The sequence below is a fragment of the Oncorhynchus mykiss genome, chromosome 11 (assembly GCF_057628025.1).
Source record: "Oncorhynchus mykiss isolate SJ-2025 chromosome 11, ASM5762802v1, whole genome shotgun sequence".
In the NCBI taxonomy this organism is placed as follows: Eukaryota; Metazoa; Chordata; class Actinopteri; order Salmoniformes; family Salmonidae; genus Oncorhynchus; species Oncorhynchus mykiss.
Window position 1 is genome coordinate 46,290,755 of NC_143032.1, and position 21,209 is coordinate 46,311,963.

The 21,209-nt window shown below is 42.9% G+C and overlaps 1 protein-coding gene across 1 annotated transcript in view; it reads right to left on the bottom strand.

Annotated features, from left to right (window-relative positions):
• Window positions 1-5,657: 5,657 nt before the first annotated feature.
• The window catches only part of LOC110535726 (transmembrane protein 161B), a 37,301-nt gene continuing 21,749 nt past the window's right edge, over window positions 5,658-21,209 (bottom strand). Inside the window, exons 2-12 of the mRNA XM_021620928.3 lie at window positions 18,711-18,814; window positions 17,564-17,647; window positions 15,146-15,243; window positions 14,795-14,951; window positions 12,725-12,876; window positions 12,248-12,308; window positions 11,981-12,121; window positions 10,226-10,339; window positions 9,762-9,936; window positions 9,542-9,638; window positions 5,658-9,429 (exon numbers count right to left, since the gene is read on the bottom strand). Coding sequence (XP_021476603.1) covers window positions 9,146-9,429; window positions 9,542-9,638; window positions 9,762-9,936; window positions 10,226-10,339; window positions 11,981-12,121; window positions 12,248-12,308; window positions 12,725-12,876; window positions 14,795-14,951; window positions 15,146-15,243; window positions 17,564-17,647; window positions 18,711-18,814 — 1,467 coding nt within the window. The 3' untranslated portion in view covers window positions 5,658-9,145. The remainder of the gene's footprint in view (window positions 9,430-9,541; window positions 9,639-9,761; window positions 9,937-10,225; window positions 10,340-11,980; window positions 12,122-12,247; window positions 12,309-12,724; window positions 12,877-14,794; window positions 14,952-15,145; window positions 15,244-17,563; window positions 17,648-18,710; window positions 18,815-21,209) is intronic.

Sequence of the window (21,209 nt, forward strand, 5' to 3'; positions counted from 1 at the left end):
AATTCTAACCCTAATTAGACTTTTTCCTGTGGGGACCGGCAAAATGTCCCCACTTGTCCGAATTGTCCTTGCTTTATTATCCTTGTGAGGACTTCTGGTCCACACAAGGATAGTAAAACAAAACACACACACACACACACACACACACACACACACAGTGCTCAGAAAGGAAACTGCTCATTAAAGGCTGTGCTAGAATGCACCATGGAGACCGCAGAGGAGCAATATTCATCTCAATGTGAATTGATGTAAGAGCACTGTTGATTACGAGGAGAGTAGCCAGCCATTTCATATCGCTATGAGGAGCCAGCACAACCCAAAATTCACTCATGACTAGATGTAGATTTATTTTGCCCGTGAAGGGAGAAAAATCTTCATTTTCCCATCTTTGCTTGTTTCTGACGGATCACACAGTGTCCTCTCTCTGATGTTATGTGCCCCCCCTCACACAAACACATACCCACACAGGGCCAGCAATAGCCTTTTGGGGGCCCCAACCAAAATCAATGGGGGCCACCTGGAGTTCAGGGCCCCTGGGCACCTGCCATGCATAATCAGTTGGTATTCGGCTATGATAACAACACATTTAGATTGCTGGCTAGACTAACTGACCAATCTACAAACTGACATAACAAGAGAAAAACTGCTGTTCCGCAACCAAATGTCGAAATTTCACCTTCTGTATTCTACTATTTTAACTCTCAAAAGTTGGTTGAGACCCCGACTGAGTTTATTTTATTTTGTTGATGTTAGGGGGGCCCGTAGCGATCATGTACACATAACACACACACACACACACACACACACACACACACACACACACACACACACACACACACACACACACAGAGCTCAACAATGACCACTGCACTTGACCATTAAAGAGAGTCTGACTGAGTGTCCCCCAAACGAACCCTTTGACTTCTGTTTGTCAGATAGGAATACAGAATACACCCAAACAACAATTTCAGTGGACACATTAACAGAGGATAGTTTGGATAGGAGGACCTCATGATTCACAATATCAAAGGCCTTTATAAGATCCAAAACTAAAAGGTTTTGAAAGATCATACACAGCAAATCCCCAGGTCCTAAATTGCATTTTTGTGTGCATGTTCTGCAGACCAACATCCCCCTCCCTCCCCCACTTGCCTACTACATTTGCTATGGACAAAGATGTTCTATTATATTGACAAGATAGTCAAGTGACTGCTCTAACAATGGAAGTATATGTCCTCAAAGATGGAGGGCATGCAGGAGGAGGCGAGTTCAGGTGGGACCATTCTAGCCAAAGAGGGCAGATACGCCTGTGAGTTCCCGAAATGTCACGTGTGTCCACTTATATCAGAGCATTCGTAACAACCTCACCTTCACGAAACTTCTATCCGATCAAATAAGCTTTGTGGCAAATTAGCAATTATTTGTTGTTGTTGACCATATTCGAAACTTTCTCAATGACATTCATACAAAATTTCCTCACTTCGTGGTCTTACTTTTGTGGATAGATTTTGACAGTAAAGCCTCTCTCTTCACCTCTTCCTCTCTGCTATGGAGCACTGTTTAAAGCCACCATGCAGTATTTTTGTATGTCTAATGAATTACTGTTTGTTTATTTCATGAAAACAACTGTTTCCCTGAGCCTCCTTTTGACATTGAAATTCTCAGTCTGATTGTGTGGGCGTGTCAATATGAATTTAAATACATTTACATACACAGCCCTGATTGGTGGATAGGATCGTCTAGACCAGGGCTGCCCAACCCTCTTCCTGTAGCGCTACAATCCTGTAGGTTTTCAGTCCAACCCTAATTTAACACACCTGATTCTACTAATTAGCTGCTCAATAAAACCTTAAATAGCTGAATCAGAACTGCTAAATTAGGGTTGGACTGAAAACCTACAGGAAAGTAGATCTCCTGGAAGAGGGTTGGGCAGCCCTGATCTAGAATGTATTTTCCCCCACTTAGCCTTCAAAGTAAGAGGATACAAATCAAAGATGACTGGTCATTGGTCAGAATAATCAGATCAGATTGTGACGTCTGGGCTAACCAGACTGAAATTCAAGGCATTTTTTCAAATAGCTCTTACACAAAAAGGGCATTATCATAATTTTCACAATTTCAGAGTGTTATTTCAACCTCATAGTGTGGATATTTGATTTTTAAAACCTGGAAAAGCACGTTTTTAACTGCACTGCCTCTTTAAGGTCATGTTTGGTGTATGTAAGCTTGTGGCTACTGGTGTTACTGACATTACCATACCATTCACAGATTGTTCAGACTGTAGTATTCCTTTTGATGTTCACTCTCAGTAGCACAATATGTTTTAGGAATCTTTTTTTGAAGCATTGCAAATATTCTGGCCAAGATATTTTGTCTATCTTTAGTCAAATGTGATACAAGGGAGTATGTGAGTCTTATTTGTGTACATAACTTAGGTAAGATGAGATGGTAAGGTACACCAAATCAAACGAATTCAGTCTATACCCTGCTTCAAATGATAATGATTTTGCAAATAGACTACAGGTTTGAGAAAACAAAAGCTGTTGCTGGGCTCAAGCTATAAAAAATGGTATGTGTGATCTGCCCTTGATTTCATTGACAGCCCTTTCGGCAGGCCACGTTTTTTCCTTGTCCCAAATCTGAAGTAGAATTGCTAATGTTCTATAAAAACAGATCAGATGCTTCCAGGGAAATGTTATGTCCTCTTTTGGGCCATTCAATCCGCAAGGTCAGGTCATTGATGGAGTAGCTCCTCTTCATTGCTACTAGTTCTCACAATCCAAATAACACAATGGTGGAATTCCTATTCTCCCTCAGACAGAGAGCTAGCGATTAAAGGGACACCTCTCCAGAAGGTTCTGTCATTCTTGCTGTGGAATCGGGTGGTGGGGGTCTGGAGGGGTACGCCAAACCCCCCCCAAAGGGGTACTCTGTGGCCCTCTGTAGAGAAACAGACTGGTCTGAATAGGCCCCTCTCAAGGGAAAGAAAGGAACCTCTCCAGAGGTTTGTTTTGAGATCCTGCCTCTGAAATGAATGCATTGGCCCAGTTTCTCCTGTTCATATGGAATATGGACAATGGCACTCACAGGCTTTATTATAGCTCCTCTGCACTATCCAATGAATGCCTCACAATGCTTGAGTTGGATGAGAATGACCCCCCGGTCCTACAACACACCACCCCACCCCAACAACGGAGGACAGGCAAAGCAAATCAATAGATTGATTTAGCCAATTTCAGGTAATACAATTACTTCCAATTAGTCTGAAGTGACATTCTGGACTAAATCAAAATATAGGATGACAAAACTATATTGAACACCATATCTTGAGCATCTGGTTTACAATGAAGTAGAACATGTGTTTCTCAAACGAGACTAGTTGGAGGCCTTGGAACGCGAAGTAATCTAGAGTGAGAGGCTTATCAGACCAATGAATTTATCAATGTACTTGACAGGCTGGCGCTGACCTTGTGAGGACCAAACCTGGACTGAGCCAGAAGGGACCAAAACATCTTGAATAACAAGGCCACTTACTAAAGCACATTTCTTTATTTGCTTCTGTTTAACTATGCAACAGTAAAAGGTTGTTGCTATTAACTGTGGCCAGGTTACACATGCTACTGTAACAGTAACAGTTGCAGAGTTGTCTCACAGTTGGTTAAAGTCTGCCCCGCCATCTGGACAACCCCTGAGCTAAGTAAAAGCAGGGATGTAGTGTCATAATGCAAGCTAACAGTAATTATACTGTATGTATTACACTGAAAAATAAATATAACATGTAGTGTTGGTCCCATGTTTCATGAGCTGAAATAAAAGATCCCAGAGATTTTCCGTACAAAAAAAAGCAAATTTCTCTCAGATTTTGAGCTCACTTTTGTTTACATCCCTGTTAGTGAGTATTTCTCATGATAATCCATCCACCTGACAGGTGTGGCATATCTAAAAGATGATTAAACAGCATGATCATTACACAGGTGCACCTTGTGCTGGATACAATAAAAGGCCACTGAAATGTGCAGTTTTGTAACATAACACAATGCCACAGATGTCTCAAGTTGAGGGAGCGTGCAATTGGCATGCTGACTGCAAGAAAGTGCCCCATGGTAGCGGTGGGAATTTGGTATGGGCATGCATAAGCTATGGACAACGAACACAATTGCATTTTATTGACGGCAATACGAATGCATAGAGATACCGTGGCAAGATCCTGAGGCCCATTGTCGTGCCATTCATCCGCCGCAATCAACTCATGTTTCAGCATAATGCACGGCCCCATGTCGCAAGGATCTGTACACAATTCCTTGAAGCTGAAAATGTCCCAGTTCTTCCACGGCCTGCATACTCACCAGACATGTCACTCTTTGAGCATGTGTGAGAGATGTTCTGGATCGACAGCGTTTTCCAGTTCCTGCCGATATTCAGCAACTTCCCACAGCTTCTGAGTAGTGGAACAACATTCCACAATCAACTGACTGATCAACTCTATGCGAAAGATGTGTCATGCTGCATGAGGCAAAATGTGGTCACACCAGACACCGACTGGTTTTCTGATCCACTCCCTTACCCTTTTTAAGGTATATGTGACCAACAGATGCATATCTGCATATCATGTGAAATCCATAGATTAGGACCTAATGAATTTATTTCAATTGACTGATTTCCTTTTATGAACTGTAACTCAGTAAAATCTCATAAATTGTTACATGTTGTGTTTATTTTTTTGTTCAGAATATATTCATCTGGCACTTTTCATTATGGTTTTAAAAACACTCAAAATTGTATGGATGTAACTCATCCCATCCATGGCCAATGTTTAGGTCTACCTGGGTGATGCACGGGAGCCTTTTTGGATTGACAATAACACATTGGGCCTTAACACATTGGGCACGTTCCACTGTCCAGGCATTGCTAATGAATGCCAGATCTTACAACGCCTAGATAGGCATTTTAAGTATCAGCTAACTACATCATACGTTATAGAAATCTGTCAATCGATGACGTGGCACACAACCATTGGTTGAGGGCTGCAACGTCTGAGCTGGGGAACACAACCATTGACTGACTGTCATCGCAATGCCTTGACAGAGGGGTTGACACAGAGGGAGGGACAAGACAAGGACACATTTCAGTCTTTTGGAAGGCACCGTTTCTGAAGTTGTCCACCATGTGTGTTGTACTGAACACTACCTAACAATACTGAAAGACTAGTAGAAAATTAAAACTGTAGCTAATGTTTTGCACTGGTAACATATGGATTATTAGGAGTCTGGACACTATATTCTCACAGTCCTCATTTTAACACTTGTCCATTGGCAAATGTCTGCATTAGCTGTCGAGACCATGCCTATGGTGGGTAAAGTGGGTCCTTCCTGCAATGTCCACACCTCTGATACGGAAAGCTCAAGTGAACAGCAGTCTAAAAAGGTCCTCACTAATATTTCAGAACAAACCTGTTCAAACATTTTTTAAACTTTAGATAATAAAGACTTGAATGTAACCCTCAAGCTGAGTAACTATTTGTAACAGTCACGCAACCTATACCTCTGGGATAATAAGCCTCTGGGCCAATAAAATAGCTTTTCCTTGTGCAGTATTTCATCCCGGCCAATTATCAACCAGTAAGTCAGTAAATAAAAAGTATTGAGATCAAAACCAAATTCCAAAACACATGGTAATGATTGGAATTTATTAAAGACAAACTAAACCAGAAAAAAATAAATACATGGAGGAATAGTAATACTTTTTAACTAAATAAAACACTAAAGTGGTGGCAGACAAGGCAAACAACACCTTTTTGGCCAATGGATTGTAAAAGTATCCCAGCTACTTTTGACATATCAGGGGAAATATATATCTAAAAAGATGTGATTTGTCTTGTACACGTTTCTGAACTGATTGAAAACATCATAGTCCAATAATACAATGTTTGGTGTTAAGATTATATATATTTTTTTACAGGCCCCAAAATATATTGAACTTAAAACCCAGTTTCCGAGTGGGTAGGGAGGATGTGGGCGGGAGGAGGGGGATGGGTCAGGGTTAGCTTCATATTCTTCTATTTGATTGTTTTAGTGCTTGTAACCCCCCCCCCCCCCCTCTGAAAAAGAAAAATGACAAAACTAAATAAAAAGTTGGTCACAAAAGAAAACATGGTGTTCAGAGGTAAAAAATAATATTCTGTTGACCTAATCACGAGGCATAGGGCTAGGAATAGGAGCCAAGTGCAGTCATTAACCGTTGAGGGTACAAATTAAAATCACATACCAATAATTTAAATCACAAAGAAACATCTGAAATTAGGCAGGATTGATACATTCATAGTGTGCATACTCTCCACCTTTCAAATAAATAAGAACAAGTGAAGACTCTTGACCGCTCTTTAAAAGCTTGAAATGAGCACGGTCTAATGTACTCGACATCCAAAAACATACCGTACGAGTCAAAAGTTTGGACACGCCTACTCGTGGAAGGGTTTTTCTGAAGTTTTGCTATTTTCTACATTGTAGAATGGCAAAGACATCAAAACAATGAAATAACACATGGAATCATGTAGTAACCAAAAAAAGTGAGAAACAAATCAAAATATATTTTATATTTGAGATTCTTCAAAGTAGCCACCCTTTGCAGTGAACAGCTCAAATAAGCAAAGAGAAACGACAATCCATCATTACTTTAAGACATAAAGGTCAGTCAATCCGGGAACATTTCAAGAACATTGAAAGTTTCTTCAAGTTCAGTAGTGGCAGCGGGTGACGCTGTGGCCTAAGGTACTGCATCGCAGTTGCTAGCTGTGCCACTAGAGATACTGGTTTGAGTCAGCTGGCCACGACTGTGAGACCCATGGGGCAGCACACAATTGGCCCAGCGTTGTCCTGGTTAAGGGAGGGTTTGGCCGGCAGGGATTTCTTTGTCCCATCGTGCTCTAGCAACTCCTGTGGCGGGCCAGGCACATGCAGGCTGACAAGGTTGCCAGGTGTAAAGTGTTTCCTCCGACACATTGGTGTGGCTGGCTTCCGGGTTAAGAGGGCAAGTGTGTCAAGAAGCAGTGCGGCTTGGTTGGGGTGTGTTAAGGAGGACGCATGACTCGCGACAGAAGCCTCTCCGAGTCCTTACAGGAGTTGCGGCGATGAGACAAGACTAACTACCAATTGAATAACTCAAAATTGGGGAGAAAAAGGGGTAAAAGTTTTAAAAAATATATATAAAAAATGATAAGTTCCATCGCAAAAACTATCAAGCGCTATGATAAAACTGGCTCTCATGAGGATCGCCACAGGAATGGAAGACCCAGAGTTACCTCTGCTGCAGAGGATAAGTTCATTAGAGTTAACTGCACCTCAGATTGCAGCCAAAACAAATGCTTCATAGAGTTCAAGTAACAGACACATCTCAACATCAACTGTTCAGAGGAGACTGCGTGAATCAGGCCTTCATGGTCGAATTGCTGCAAACAAACCACTACTAAAAGGACACCAATAAGAAGAAGAGACTTGCTTGATCCAAGAAACATGAGCAACGGATATTAGAACGGTGGAAATCTGTCCACATTTTTTTTGGTTCCTACCGCCGTGTCTTTGTGAGACGCAGAGTAGAACAGATGATCTCCACATGTGTGGTTCCCACCGTGAAGCATGGTAGGACTATCATTTGTTTTTGAACAGGACAATGACCCAACACACTTCCAGGCTGTTTAAGGGCCATTTGACCAATAAGGAGGGTGATATGTGTTATTTCATAGTTTTGATGTCATCACTATTATTCTACAATGTAGAAAATTGTAAGAATAAAGAAAAACCCTTGAATGAGTAGGTGTGTCCAACTTTTGACTGGTACTGTATCTATGTTTAGCTTTCATTATGAACCATTAAATAAACTGTTTGACAAAGTTATCTGGCTAACTCATTGACCGTGCTTTGTAGTATACCACTCTGTCCAGACAACTGTTCTTTACTCCTGAACGGGCTGGACAATTATCCCTGTGTTTGAGCTTGTGACATATATATATATGTGTGTGTGTGTGTGTGTGTGTGTGTGTGTGTGTGTGTGTGTGTGTGTGTGTGTGTGAGAGAGAGTGTCAGTAAGCCTATGAAAGTCTGTACATATACACTTGTGCATATCTTGTTCTGAGTACACACTTGTGCTCTATTGGTTCCTCATGGGGACTCTGAAGACAGAAGGCCGCATTGTTGCTGTAAAACTATCAGTCATCAAATTTTACAGCCCACTGGAGGGGTCACTCTTACTTGGCAGCTCTTTCAAATAAAAACATTTCTAAATTCACAATTTGATCCATGAAACAAAAACAGAAGACATAAAAATGGTAGTTTCCCTACTGGCTCTACAAGGGGTGGACGGGGACAGGGGAGGGTGGAGGAAAGAGGCTGTATCTTACAATTGGCATTTGACTTGACACTTCTCCTATTGATCAACATGCCCTTTTAGTTGTACACCAACCTAACAGCAGGGATCTTACTCACATTCACAGGTACCATTCCCTTGACCAAGGCCTGTGTGTTGCTGCCCTCCCTGACTGTCGTCACAACTGGTCAGCTCTTCCAGTATGGCTCAGTTTGTACCAAGGACAGTAAAGGGGGGATAAAATATTTCAGAAATCATAAGGAACGTACATTTAAAAACCCATGTTCGTCCTTGGTAGCCAGTTAGACATATTTAAGTTTAACAGTTTCAAGTGACGGGATCTCAGCAGGGACTCTCCCAGTGAGGTGTCCCCTCCTTCTCCAGTAGGACAAGCATCGCAGTGGTGACCTCTTATTGGCTGCTTTAGTTCACACATCCCTTTACAACATCCACAGCCGCCCCCCCCCCACCACAAGGTTCTCTGCTGCTCTGTTTAAGACTGTACACACATAAATATTACCATTACTCTCATTTATATTAGTGTCTTTTTGTTAAGGATTTGTGAATCCTGCTCTCAAAATAAAAAGGTAGTAAAAGTCAAGTTAAGAGTCATCCATGAAGGAAGCACTGGGGGGTGAACCAGGGGTTCTCTGCAGATATGGTCATGAGTGACGTGGCTGTGGGAGAGGAGAAGGGTTATCCTTAGAGCCCTGCCCCACACAGTCGTTTCTGAACGGGGCTGGAACAGAGCCCAGTGGGACACCACCCTGACCCTGGGGGAATGCTGCTATGCCGCCATGAGATACTGGTGGTAGAAGAGGCCGAAGATGGAGGTGGAAAAGAGGCAGGCAGCGATCCACCAGGTGAGGAAGGAGAGGAGGCCACGGAAAAGCAAGGGGGTGAACACTGTTCGCAGGCCCCCGAGGGCCACCGACAACTGGACCACCGATGCCTGGGCCACCACAGCCAGCCCTGGAGCTGCAGTTGCTACTGCAACCACAGCAGGGTCAGAGTTAATCTCCATTGGGCAGGGGAGGTCTTCCTCAGAGTACACCCCCCAGGAGTGTCCACCTATAACACAAAGAGTAGGGTGCTACATTAGCAGTGTGGTGGACTAATGACGGCTGCTAAATGGTTCAATTTAATATATGAGCAAAAATTTCAGATGATGTGCCAAACTCACCTAAGGTTTTTAGCAGGAAGGTTGTATGTAGCAACATTACCAAGGGTGCCACATACTGCAGTGCGATTACACATAGGTAGTAGAAAACACGGGCCACCTTGGAAACAAAAGAAAAAAAGAGTACTCCCTGTCAAGAGGAACTCTTAAAACCCCATTTGTTTTATCATACTCTGCCCATCTGTCAAGGCCAAATGATTGGCTGATTTGAGGCGCCACTCACCATCTTCTGCAGGTCAATGGTGCTGATGCGTCCCGCCTCCTTCTTCATCTGCTCCACGCCCTTCTGGGCCAGGTTGAGGTAGGCCTGGAGGTGGTGCCTCATCATGGCCAGGCGCAGCACACACAGCAGCAGGATGGCCCACAACCGCAACGTGTCATAGGTCTCCTCAGTCATCCTGGTGAGGAGTCAGACACAGCAAGTGTGTGTGTGTGTGTGTGTGAGAGAGTGAGTGAGTGAGTGAGCAGGCGAGCGAGCAAGAGATGGGTGAAGGAATAAGCCAACCCACGTCGACAATTGTGAGAAGATGAGATAGTGTGTGAGAGAATGTGAGGGTATGAAAGCCAGGAGTGACAGGGAGAGGTGGAAAGAGATGTTACAGAGATGTGAAACTTTGGGAAGGCTTCATCCTTTGACCATGCATGTGGTTGAAAAATGTACTGACAAACAAAACAAGGTGAACTTACAAAGGCATACTCTCCTTCCCCAGGGCAGGATTCAGGAAGTAGTCCTTGGTTATAGGCTTCACCCACAGCAGTACCATAATAAGAGGGGAAAGGAAGTTGATATGAAGCAAAGTCCTGGAAGAGAAGAACAAAATAAATGGTCACACATTCTTGTCAGTAAAACGCTTTGCTTATCCAGGAGTACAATGTGAATACTGTATGAGCACTATATGTTTATGGCATACTATCATCTACACTAGAGGTCGACCGATTATGATTTTTCAAAGCCGATACCGACCAAAAAAATCCAATACCGATTTAAAAAAAATGTATTTGTAATAATGACAATTACAACAATACTGAATTAACACTTATTTTAACTTAATATAATACATCACTAAAAACAATTTATCCTCAAGTAGATAATGAAACATGTTCAATTTTGTTTAAATAATGCAAAAACAAAGTGTTGGAGAGCGTAAAAGCGCAATACTTGCTATGTAAGAAAGCTAACGTTCCTTGCTCAGAACATATGAAAGCTGGTGGTTCCTTTTAACATGAGTCTTCAATATTCCCAGGTAAGAAGTTTTAGGTTGTAGTTATTATAGGACTATTTCCCTCTATACCATTTGTATTTCAATAACTATTGACTATTTGACTATTGGATGTTCTTATAGGCACTTTAGTTTTGAAAGTGTAACAGTATAGCTTCCGTCCCTCTGCTCGCTCCTCCCTGGGCTTGAACCAGCAACATAACGACAACAGCCACCATCGAAGCAGCGTTACCCATGCAGAGCAAGGGAAACAACCACCCCAATGCTCAGAGCGAGTGAAGTTTGAAACGCTATTAGCGCGCGCTAACTAGCCAGCCATTTCACTTCGGTCACACCAGCCTCATCTCGGGAGTTGATAGGTTTGAAGTCATAAACAGCGCAATGCTTGACGCACAACGAAGAGCTGCTGGCAAAATGCACGAAAGTACTGTTTGAATGAATGTTTACGCACCTGCTTCTGCCTACCACTGCTCAGTCAGATACTTAGATACTTGTATGCTTAGTCAGATTATATGCAACACCGGACATGCTTGATACTATCTAGTAATATCATCAACCATATGTAGTTAACTAGTGATTATGATTGATTGTTTTTTAGAAGATAAGTTTAATGCTAGCTAGCAACTTACCTTGGCTTACTGCATTTGCATAACAGGCAGTCTCCTTGTGGAGTGCAACGAGAGAGAGGCAGGTCGTTATTGCGTTGGACTAGTGAACTGTATGGTTGCAAGATTGGATCCCCCGAGCTGACAAGGTGAAAATCCGTCTTTCTGCCCCTGAACGAGGCAGTTAACCCACCGTTCCTAGGCCGTCATTGAAAATAAGAATGTGTTCTTAACTGACTTGCCGAGTTAAATAAAGATTAAATAAAGGTGTAAAAAATATATATATTTTTTAAATAAAATAAATACAAATCGGCACCTAAAAATACAGATTTCCGATTGTTATGAAAACTTGAAATCGGCCCTAATTAAATCGGCCATTCCGATTAATCGGTCGACCTCTATTCTACACTCATTGAGGACCAGCCAGTAGACCACATTACTTCTTGGTTTATTCAGATCCCCATTAGCTTTTGCCGATGCAGCAGCTATTCTTCCTGGGGTCCACAAAAAAAACAATAATTTAAAAACTCACACCTACTTCAACCAGCCCATTTATGAATGGGACAACAGTGTAACTGCGGAGGGTGAGGAAGACAGGAGAGAAGAGAGGGACTCACTGTGTGACTTTGGCTGTGGTCAGGTTGAGGGCGTCCAGGTGCATTTGAGCCAATCGTAGGCCGGGAAAGGTGAGGAATGCACCAATCAGAGAGCAGAGCAAGGCCAGGATCAGCTTAAAGGTGAGTTTAGATATGGGACCCCTGGAGAAAAGAACAGACCCAGTTGTACTGGGCTAAAGCGTACGTCACAGTCATACAACTTGTGAAAACGCGCACACACACAGTCCAAGACCCATGCATACTGATAAAAAAAAAGCTCATACTTACTGGGACTCTAACCCCTGGTTTTCCAAAAACTGTGTGGCACTTTCAGAGAAATTTGCAAAACCTAGATTGAAATGAAAACATGATTCAATTTTAAAATTGCCCAGAAAAACAACAATTACAGTACATTAGACAAAACAAATGGAATCTATTCCTCTAGTAACAGATTTAATCTATTCCTCTAATGTAGTGTTCTTCCACCCTGGTCCTAGGGAAGCACAGAGTTTGCAGGCTTTTGTTCACTCTCATCACGAACACAGCTAGTTAGATAGAACTTGATGTGTTAGTACTGGTCTGGAACAACAGCCTGTGGGTCCCAAGGGTTGTAATCACTAGGAAGCAAACGGGACGAAAACGCTAGTTTTCTTTTTCCATTACAAAATGTTGTGCTATGTTTTATACTAATGAATAGGACCCAGGTGCAAGACGGAAGAGCATTGTGGGCTAGCCATACTGACAGATGGCTCATCGCCCACTCACCTGTCTCCAGGCCAAACTCCAGATAGTTCTCAGTGACGATGAGGATGGCCATGGCTTTGACAAAAAAGAAGAAAGCGAAGGTGATGCAGAGCGAGCGCTCGCCACCTTCCTCCAGCTTGAAGTAGAAGGCCGTCAGGGAGAACAGGGTCTTACTGTGGGGCAGGGGAGTTAAGGAAAATGCCAGCAGAAACACACCACTCATGAAATATAGCCTACTAATCATATTGCTGTGAGCCATGGCCGTGTAGAGACATTTCTGGAGTAATGGTGGTGGCTCATTAACATAATGGACTCGAAGGATCAGATGCACGCAACAGTACTCGACAGTGACCCTGCAACAAGCATGCGCACACGCAGTCTAGCTTCTCTCACTCTCTTAGGCAGCGGCTGTCACACATTACCATGGGGCTCAATGGGCCGGGCTTCCTCAGAACTAGAATGGTGTTTTCTGCGGTGCCTTGCTGCAGTGTTTCTAGGGGGCTAAGTAAGGACATAGCGTGCTTCTAGAGCTGCCTTGCATCTCCAAGGTGATGGAGTTCAGCCTTTATTCCACAATCTCTCAGGCCATTCTGAATGGGGAATCATGGTAATGTAGGCAAGCCAATGGATTTGCCTTTTCCTGGGGGTCACAACCAGGATACTAAAGGCTGCATTTAAAAAAAAAAAAAAAAAAAAGGTAACTTAAGAGCTAGTTTCTCTCAAAGGAGCAATGAAGCCCCATTGTCAGAGCTCAGTGAGGCAGCTGCTAATGTAGCCGTAAATACACCTTGGGAAGCAGCCACAGAACGCAAGTGGCAAATTTCGATGCAACATTTCAGCGAGAGTAGCTTTAGCCCACTTCGTTATACCATCACTGATTGTCAGGGTAAATCTAGGCTAACCAACAGGCCACTCAATGGGATGTCTACCTGTTGTGCATTCAACTTCAGAAACGCTTATTGAAATCCCTTTCTGTTAGGTGGAAATCACAGAGCTTGGGAAGAATCCAATGTTCCAATACCTCATACTGTAACTTTACAAAAAATGCAATCTGCTAAATCCATTCCAATTTGGCAGTTTTAAGACTCCATTCCATGGCTGAGGTGTGTTAAGTCGAGGTTAACACAACAGTTGCCCGGCTGCAGCCTCTGGCTCTTTACTTCTCCAAGAGGGTTGCCCGAGAAGGGAATATGAAATCAAGTGTGCCATTAACACACACACACACCATCTTCATCATCCACCTAGCCGTGCAACCCCTCCTCCACGTACCACCCCCTCCCAGTCACCTCTTTTCCCAAGCAAATCAGTCTGGTGGGCTGTGAAAAATTGGGCCTCCAATCTTCCTCAGCAGGCACGCAGGAAATGGCATGCCTTCTGACCGCACTCAGCCAGGGAGCGTGGGAAAGATTGATCCCCATGGACTGCGGCGGAGGATAATGCGTATGATTTGGTGACGCGTCGGCAGAAGAGAGTAGCAGGGAAGCATGTGGTGGCAGGCAGTGGCTGGAGCTGTGTCTGTCAGTTTATGGCTACTTACTGCCGTCTGCCTGCTGAAATGGAACCTGGGAACAATCAAGGCTCTCTCTCACATGTTTTTTTACACTCTCGTAGACAAAGAGATGTTAACCGGCAACAGGTAGGGAACAAAAGGTAGGATTCTCAGTATGTGCACGGAGTGATTAAAAGCAAGAACTCTAATGAAAGTCTTTTACTAGGCCTTTTACAGCACCTGTGTTATCGATTTTGATTTGTGGACAAAATAGGGGCGAGGTACGTTGAGCAGTGTGCAAATAAATAAATAAAACAGCAGAATATGTACCATCGTGCATGTGGTATTGTCACAAGGGGAGAAAAAAAAAACAGTGTTCACTGTTCGCAGTAACGTCTTTTCGTTATGTAATAGACGTTTCGCCATTAATGACTTGGCTTGTCAAACGTTGCCATTCGTTGAGACTGGGGTTCCACTGAAACCCCGACAACCTCTAGACCTGGATCGCTGTTCAGCAGGACATTGTGACAGATGGATGTTATATAGAAGGAATGATCGAAAGAGAGAAAAAGGGATTGGACGATGTACTGACTGAAGGATGCATGACGAAGGCGAGGACGAGCAGGCACCACACCACGCTGATGTTCATCTCCCCAGAGGGCTGGGCCACTGTGTAGTACAGCTCTGTGATCAGATACACCACTGTGGCAGCCACCGTGAAGTCCACCAGCCACTGGAACTCTGGGAAGTAGTGCAACGCTGCAGGAGGACGAAGAGGAGGATGACTGATTTACTGTTCTGTTACTTGGTTGATTTATGACAGTAATTCTGGACTGTGATGATGTGCTCAAATACTGAACGATGAAGATTTGTTGAGGTTTAAGAGGGGAAAACAAAACTGGTTATAAAGATAAGAGGATAACTGAATGGTGCCAGTAGATATGGCCTCATACCTAACGTGTCCACTTCTGTGATACACTTAGTCTCCAGCTGCAGGTCTATGTCCTTGGGAATGGTCAGAGGCTTGTTCTCTATGTGGCCATTGTTCCTCCTGGGACAAAAGACAGAGCGCCAAATCAATACCAGACAGACATGGGAGAAGAGAGAGACAGACATGTCCTATGTTGCAGGCAGGTGTACTCTGTCATTTTTCTGGTCATTAGTCCACCTCTAAAACACGGGCACAGCACAGAGTGCTAAATAAAAATCTACTGCTATCGTGTCAATTTACTGGCTGTCCTAAAGAAAAACACATCATATCCCGGACTATATCAAACTTAATCTGTGTACAAGGTCATTTGGGCATCTGCGAGATAGCTAGCGTCATGGAGGTCACGAAAAACGTGACAAAATACTATGTGCGCACATTTTTTTATTTTTTATTTTTATTTCCTTTATTTAACCAGGTAGGCAAGTTGAGAACAAGTTCTCATTTACAATTGCGACCTGGAACATTGATGAGGCAGAAGGCCGTGTTGTGTTTCTGAGCAGTCAGATAGTTAGCAACAATGACAAGAAGCTGCCATGGGAGGAATCGTAGATGGCTCATTTCAGCTCATTGTATATTTTAATTTTAGTTGATTCATGTCAGGTCTACCCTAATATGGCTAAAATTAGCTAGCTAGCTAACAAACAACTGTAACCATGTATTTGAGAGACACCAAGTGCTCATTGTGCAAATGTATGTTTTCAATAAACATTTGAAGACTGAATATAGTTTACATGTTGTCAACAATCCAAGCCAACCCAGTATGTTTTGGCCCATAGTTGCACACGTGTCGGTTTTGTTGCCTAACAACCAACCAGTCTATTGTCAACCCAACCAAGGCATACTGAGCACTGACGCTAGCTCTTTTGTAGTAAGGAGTAGGGCCCATATAATTCATAAGTCCAATATTTTGTCATAGGGCTACAGGGTGCAACATGCAGTACAGACTGCAGGAGCAGCACACGGCACTGGCTGGGCCAGCTGTTCCTTGGACAAGCCAACCTTTCTAGAGGGCCTCCGGGACACAGGGCAGTGTTTGTTCAGCCATGTGTGTGTGTGCTGGATTCAGAGGACAATACTATGGCAAGACACTGGGGCCAAACTTGAAATGTGTCCAAGGCATCTTTGGGGGACCTGACAGGAAAAAGTGCTCTTGGCTTCACAACAAAAGGAATGGAGATGTGTGGCACAAGCAGGCAAAGGGACAGTGGTCCGTTTTTGAAGCGTAACACGGAACCCAAACCGACATTTCCCAACCCAAGACATTTCGTCTTTCAATCACCCATGTGGGTATAACCAATGAGGAGATGGCACGTGGGTACCTGCTTCTATAAACCAATGAGGAGATGGGAGAGGCTGGACTTGAAGCGCGATCTGCGTCAGAAATAGGAATGACTTCTATTTTAGCCCTTGGCAACGCAGATGCTCGTTGGCACGCACTAGCAGTGTGGGTGAAATAATTGAATAACATGGATTTCAAAATTTATTGATAAAATAACTCAATGTTTATATCCCAGGACAAATTAGCTAGCAACAGCAAGCTAGCTAAATAGGACAAATTAGCTACCAAGTGCAAGCTAACTAGCTAAATTGCCATACATGTTTAATGCTTTTCGACCTGTCAAATTAATGTAATTGGTTCAGAGTTTGTTTTGATATTTTAACCTGCGAGTAGTGATCGCGTTTGGTGTAGGGGGACACAATACATTTATTCACGATAGCGCACGCACGCAGCCGGTTTGGGTTCCGTGTTAGTAAACGTGGCGTTGAGCTCCAACCTGCCTCATGGAGGCCTAGGAATTGGACTAGAACTACGTAATGGCTCCAAGCAAGAATCTAGAAGATAAACTTCATGAGACTTAATTTTCAAATGTTTGAGGACATTTCACATTGCCAAACCTTTTCGTTTTCAATTAGGCTAAAAGGCATGAACACAAAATGGAGATGAGGAATAAATATCAACATAACGTAAGTATTATTTCAGAACTCGCCATAGTATCGTCATGACTTCTACCTGAAACCATTACATGGGGTTGGCCCTAAAGCTTTTTTTGTTGGGAGTCTTAAACTACGGTTTATACACTACTGAAAGATGTCACCTGCATGGCCAGGACTGACCAACCATTCAAGGTTCTCCCACCTTAACTCACTACCGTAAGACAGCCAGAGACCATTCTCGAAGGCAAGGCAAGGCAAACAAACAAAAAATATGTCAGTCCTCTCACTTCAAACGGGCCTTGAACAAGCCTCCTAAACACATCAGCTTAATCTCTCAAATGCTACGCCCGTGTTCACCATCCATCTCACACGTCTGCCTTTCCTTCCTGCCTGATGAGAGGTGCCACTCGCTCCCCTCTGCTCCACCCCCCCCCCCCCTCCTTACCGGTCTTTCTTGCTCTTAGTTTTTTGTTGCTTTCCGGCAAGGCTCCTCAACTCATCTTCCGTAGGGTGCTGGTACCACCGCAGACTGGGAAAGGAGGAGACAAGTGAGTAATCAAGGTAGCTTTAGAACTACACCAGTGGTCCCATGTCCTGGAGGGATGAAGGGTGTTCAGGCTTTTATACATCACTCAATTAACTAACCAATACATCAGTTGGATTGTTGTTTTTTTGTGTTGTGCAAGAACAATATATTTACACAGGCTATGGCCCACTAGGACCAGTATTGGTGACGTTATACCTCACATACCCCAAAAAGTGAGCCCTTCTATTGTTTGTGGTTCCAGGCCTTCATGATTGAAAATGATTAGGACCATCAATTAGCAAACAATCTGGGTTTTGCGATAATTTACCTTAGAAAATACACAAAAGACATCCCTCAAAGCATCAAAGCAAATTCAATGTATTCAAGACAACTAATACACCTATGACAAATACTTGCCAGAAGTTTACAAAGAGGGTAGTTATCGCGTCCTTTGAGGACTGTACTTAAAACAAGAGCTAATTTAAGAGCAGCCTTTTGAAGACTAACATTTCACGCAAACTCTAACTTTGTCACAAGCCCTGAGAGGCATAGGCGTGAGGGAGGGATGGAGGGCTTGTTTTCATTCATTCATCTTTATTTATTTAATTATTAGGGGAAACTTAATTGCAGATCTCTCTGAAGCAACACTGAGCCTCCTGTTTGGGCTAAAAAAATTTTTTTTAAATGCATTAACAGCCCCCTAGAAAAAAAACAAGCACTGGTGAATTATTAAGTGTTTTCTGGGGAGCTGTTTACTCAAAACCACATATCGCACTAATTAGAGGAAACGAGACGGGTGCTTTATTTGTATTGCCCGTCCTCTCGGGTTCTCCCAATATTTGATGATGCCCTTTGGTCTATGCGACGCAACTTAAATTATTATTATTTTTTATTCCCTTTCAGCAGACAATGAATAAAGAGACTGTGTACAAATTTAGCAAATACTATTTCCCGCATTGTCAAGACTTGAAATGAATTGTTCTGATGGGAAAACCACTGAGGAGATTAAATCATGGCTCTTAAATACACCATTAAAAACAATGTCAGGTACAGAGTTCTACATTACCTGCCACTGCAGAGTAGCCATCTTGCAAAGGAATAATGAGGAATGATCTTCTGAATTACACTGGCCATTACCATAGTAACCACCAGCTGCACACCGATCACCCCCTGAGGGAGGGAAAACTCAAGTTATAATTTAATAGGAATTGGACAGATATGAAATACATACAGTTGAAGTAGGAGGTTTACATACACCTTAGCCAAATACATTTAAACTCTGTTTTTCACAATTCCTGAAATGTAATCCTTGTAAAAATTCCCCGTCTTAGGTCAGTTAGGATCACCACTTTATTTTAAGAATGTGAAATGTCAGAGTAACAGTAGAGAGAATTATTTATTTCAGATCTCTTTCTTTCATTACATTCCCAGTGGATCAGAAGTTTACATACACTCAATTAGTATTTGGTAGCATTGCCTTTAAATTGTTAAACTTGGGTCAAATGTTTTGGGTAGCCTTCCACAAACTTCCCACAATAAGGTGTGAATTTTGGCCCATTCCCACTGACAGAGCTGGTGTAACTGAGTCAGGTTTGTCGGCCTCCTTACTCACACACGCCTTTTCAGTTCTGCCCACACATTTTTTATGGGATTGAGGTCGGGGCTTTGTGATGGCCAATCCAATACCTTGACTTTGTTGTCCTTAAGCCATTTTGCCACAACTGTATGAAGTATGCTTGTATGGTCCATTTGGAAGACCCGTTTGCGACCAAGCTTAACTTCCTGACTGATGTCTTGAGATGTTGCTTCAATATATCCACAATTTTTCTTTCTCATGATGCTATCTATTTTGTGAAGTGCACCATTCCCTCCTGCAACAAAGCACCCCCACAACATGATGCTGCCACCTCCGTGCTTCACGGATGGGATGGTGTTCTTTGGCTTGCAAGCCTCCCCCTTTTTCCTCCGAACATAACGATGGTCATTATGGCCAAACAGTTCTATTTTTGTTTCATCAGACCAGAGGACATTGCTCCAAAAAGTACGATCTTGTCCCCATGTGCAGTTGCAAACCGTAGTCTGACTTTTTTATGCCGGTTTTGGAGCAGTGGCTTCTTCCTTGCTGAGCGGCCTTACAGGTTATGTCGATATAGGACTCGTTTTACTGTGGATATAGATACTTTTGTACCAGTTTCCTCCAGCATCTTCACAAGGTCCTTTGCTGTTGTTCTGGGATTGATTTGCACTTTTCGCACCAAACTAAGTTCATCTCTAGGAGGCAGAATGCGTCTCCTTCCTGAGCGTTATGACGGCTGTGTGGTCCCATGGTGTTTATACTATTGTTTGTACAGGTGAATGTGGTACCTTCAGGTGTTTGGAAATCACTCCCAAGGATGAACCAGACTGTGGAGGTGGAAGTCTACAATTTTTTTTCTGAGGTCTTGGCTGATTTCTTTTGATTTGCCCATGATGTCAGGCAAAGAGGCACTGAGTTTGAAGGTAGACCTTGATATACATCCACAGGTACACCTACATTTGACTCAAATGATGTCAATTAGCCTATCTGAAGCTTCTAAAGCCATGACATAATTTTCTGGAATTTTCCAAGCAGTTTAAAGGCACAGTCATTTTAGTGTATGTAAACTTCTGACCCACTGGAATTGTGGTACAGGGAACTAACTGAAGTGAAATAATACGTCTGTAAACAATTGCTGGAAAAATTACTTGTGTCATGCATAGATGTCCTAAGCGACTTACCAAAACTATAGTTTGTTAACAAGAACTTTGTGGAGTGGTTGAAAAACTAGTTTTATCTATTATAAATCGATCATTTCAATAAGCATTTTTCTACGGCTGGCCATGTTTTCCACCTGGCTACCCCTACCCCGATCAACAGCCCTCCACAGCAACTCGCCCAAGCCTCCCCCATTTCTCCTTCAACCAAATCCAGATTGCTGATGTTCTGAAAAAGCTGCAAAATCTGGACCACTACAAATCAACCCCTATTACGAGCCTGTTCAACCTCTTTCGTATCGTCTGAGATTCCCATAGATTGGAAAGCTGCCGTGGTCATCCCCCTCTTCAAAGGGGTGACACTCTAGACTAGAGGTCGACCGATTAATCGGAATGGTCGATTAATTAGGGATGATTTCAAGTTTTCATAACAATCGGTAATCAGCATTTTTGGACACCGATCATGGCCGATTACATTAGACTCCATAAATATACTGCGTGGCAGGCTGACTACCTGTTATGCAAGTGCAGCATGGAACCAAGATAAGGTGCTAGCTAGCATTAAACATATATTTTAAAAAAACAATCAATCTTAACATAATCACTAGTTAAACTAGTAATATCACCAACCATGTGTAGTTATCCAGCTTGTCCTGCGTTGCATATAATCGATGCGGCGCCTGTTAACTTATCATTGAATCACAGCCTACTTCGCCAAACAGGTGATTCAACAAGGGCATTCGCAAAAAAAAGCACTGTCGTTGCACCTAACCATAAACATCAACGCCTTTCTTAAAATCAATACACAAGTATATATTTTTAAACCTGCATA